We start from the raw sequence: 3,073 nt of genomic DNA, 5'->3' as shown, positions 1-3,073 counted from the left end.
ATAGTTGTTATGTACAATGTAATACCACTGTCACACGAGAAGCTCTACATTACATTTTGACGGTAATCCGCCCCGTATTCTCTCCATCATGAACTGTAAAGAAAGGAAAAGCCAGAACACATCGCACAGCAGGGGGTATAAGTTACATAACAACAAAAACGTAGAATATGTCACGTCAGAGGAACTGATTTCTCCGAATGAAAACATGGAAGATATCAAGAAAGGGTCTATTTAGAAAAGAAAATTTAAAAAGTGCATCTCACATTACAGGTCAGATGGCAAAGATGCAAACGGAGATGGAGAGATTCAGGAATTACTTTCACGGCATCAATCCGCTACTGACGAATATGAAGGTCAATATCAATATTTCTGTCTCAATCTGTATCACCAGCATTTAGTATAACGCACCACCTTGTCCAGGTGATGAAGGCCCAGTTGCTTGAGTAATTATTTTTGGCGTATCTTACTACCTCGATGTCTAACTTTCATCAACGTACACTTTTATAACTTGATGTTTTGTGTGAGTGTAGGCTATTCCATATCAGATCGCAGAACTGGAGGCGAGACAGGACGAGTGCTGCTCGACTCTGGGTGACACCGTGGAAGAGCTGGCGTCCAGCGGTAACGGTTCGGCCGTTCGACAACTGGAGATGCAGAAAACTCAGCAGCAGGAGTTGAGCTTGTTGGCGGCTGGTCATAGCGAGATCCGAACGTCTTTGGAGGCGCTGTCTGCGGCCCTGCAACGGTTGGAGCGCGACCAAGACGACATGCGCCAACTGTCCTCCGCTGTTGACGCCTTGAAGCACGACCTAGACGACATGTCCTCCACTGTTGACGCCTTGAAGCGCAACCAAGACGACATGCGCCAACTGTCCACCACTGTCGACGCCTTGAAGCGCGACCAAGACGACATGCGCCAACTGTCCTCCACTGTTGACGCCTTGAAGCGCGACCAAGACGACATGCGCCAACTGTCCACCACTGTTGACGCAATGAAGAGAGACCTGGACAAGGAGCGAAACCGAACCGCCGCCTTGGATGAGATGAGGAAGACGTCAGGTAAGTTAGTTTTTAGTTGTTATATGTAATGTTTATGATGGTATTTTGGCCCGTACCATCAGTCTAAAACAGTAAAAAAACTGTGTCACTGACTGACAATCATTTTTCCATTACATGATATCATTTATCTTACCAACACTTCCAGGCTACGGGATGATATACATTATTTTAAAAAAAGTACATATTTTGGCATTGATTATGATATCATGGCCCTCATTAATGATAATGTGCTTAAAACAAGTACATATTGTTATACTGTCTTTTTTTAGTATTTGTTTTGCTAGTATCAAAGAAAACTACACGACATGATGGGGGGATATGTTATTCTGACAAAGTTAATATAATTATTCATTAGTGATGGAATTCTGGGACATTTCCAACATCACCAATGTCTATTCCTACGTTGTTGTTGTTGAGCCAAACATATTTTTCAGTAACTTGTCCCGATGGTTACACAATGTTCCGTGAAATCTGCTACAAGGCCTTCATCACCTGGACAACCTTCATCGAAGCGACCGCGGGCTGCAGTGCAGACGGCGGCACCCTCGCCATGCCCCGAGACGCCGAGACCGACGCCTTCCTGATCTCCCTGTACAAGTCCGCGAGCGACCACGAGCCCTTTTTGTATCATACGTACTTCTGGTTCGGCCTGCACGATCGGCGCAGAGAGGGAAGCTTTGCGTGGGTGGATGGCTCTGCGCTTGGGACGTACAGCAACTGGGGACCGGCACAACCGAACGATTACTGGGGCAACCAAGACTGCGTTGTTTACTCGGCAAAATATCCAAAGGACAAGTGGGTCGACATGGGATGCGACGAGCTGTATCACTCCATATGCCAGGCTGTCCCAGGTACTTTTTATAGTCCTGCCGTTTCCACCACTCTAAGCACCCTAGATCATTACCATATTGCTCTTGTTATAAACACGCCATTCCACATCTCGTCACTGCTAATTCTGCTCATTTTTCCATGCAGGACGTCCATAGACCGTGACGTCAGAATCCGACTCGGCCCCAGAATCTATTCTATAGAACACGCATCGATCGTAACAGTTTCTGCGGCAAACTACGCAGGAAGGCATGACGGATGCCCCCCTCCCCACTCTTCGGTATTGAGTATTACGGGCACCAGGCCGCGAATTTCAAATATTGTAAAAACGCTAATCTATGATTGACTAGTGTAAAACAAGTCAGAACTGGTCTTAGTGGTATATTCAACATACTGCAGTATGCTTTACGAAATTAAGTTCTGCCTTTAAAGAGATCAAATCAGCACGCTGCTTTTGTTTATATTAGCAATTTATTTAGTTGTAGATAAGGTGATGAAGCTGCGGCATTTCGGTCACCTGGTTGTAAAGAACTTATCTGATGTTATACCATTTTTGTAAATGTGCACCAGTTTTTTAATTGTGTAAAAAATTATAAATGTATACTTTTTTTGTACACCATTTGTCTAATTATATGCCGGTTATCTGACTGTTAAGCAGTTTTCTGATTGCATACCAGCTTTCTAACAGTATAGTAGTTATCTGATTGAATATCATTTTTTTGCATTGCAGTTTTCCGATTATAACCGTTCTCTAATTGCACACCAGTTTTCTGATTCTATACCAATTTTCTGATTGAATACCAGTTTTCTGGTTCAATGACGTCTCATTCTGCAATCTATAACACAAAGTCACATCGGAGACACAACGCGCTCTTAGCTCTGTTTGACTGTTGCACCCGTCCGTTAAGCAGATGTAGAAGTCTGAATGGCGATTCTTAATTAGCAAGCAAATATTGACACGAGCCGACGTTTCGATGACTGTTTGTCATCTTCATTAGGGCAATTCTGACTGGTTCACTGTGCATTGAAGCAATGTGTAACTGGTTCACAACTCAAGATAGGTCGTACTTGTTCACAGTGCACTAAAGCTATAGGGGATACTGCTACAAATGAAGTCCCAAACGTGAAGTATTGTTACATTAATACATATGTTAAGCAACAATGGAGAGCCGGTGCGGTTCAACAT

General features: G+C 43.8%; 1 protein-coding gene across 1 annotated transcript; it reads left to right on the top strand.

Annotated features, from left to right (window-relative positions):
- Positions 1-840: 840 nt before the first annotated feature.
- LOC136442801 (lactose-binding lectin l-2-like) lies at positions 841-2,647 on the top strand. Its single transcript, XM_066439729.1, has 3 exons — positions 841-1,059; positions 1,494-1,910; positions 2,035-2,647. Exons 1-3 carry the CDS (start codon positions 861-863, stop codon positions 2,043-2,045), a joined length of 627 nt encoding a protein of 208 aa, XP_066295826.1. The 5' UTR covers positions 841-860; the 3' UTR covers positions 2,046-2,647.
- Positions 2,648-3,073: the final 426 nt, after the last annotated feature.

Source organism: Branchiostoma lanceolatum, chromosome 10 (assembly GCF_035083965.1).
Source record: "Branchiostoma lanceolatum isolate klBraLanc5 chromosome 10, klBraLanc5.hap2, whole genome shotgun sequence".
Lineage (NCBI taxonomy): Eukaryota > Metazoa > Chordata > Leptocardii > Amphioxiformes > Branchiostomatidae > Branchiostoma > Branchiostoma lanceolatum.
The sequence above is the reverse complement of the archived record's forward strand: the minus strand, read 5'-3'. Positions and strand labels throughout refer to the sequence as shown.

Bases quoted from the DNA above. Each gene is read 5' to 3' on its own strand.
- LOC136442801 (XM_066439729.1), top strand. From the start codon at position 861: ATGCGCCAACTGTCCACCACTGTCGACGCCTTGAAGCGCGACCAAGAC. The intron at 1,060-1,493 runs GTAAGTTAGTTT...CATATTTTTCAG, and splicing joins TGAGATGAGGAAGACGTCAG to TAACTTGTCCCGATGGTTAC.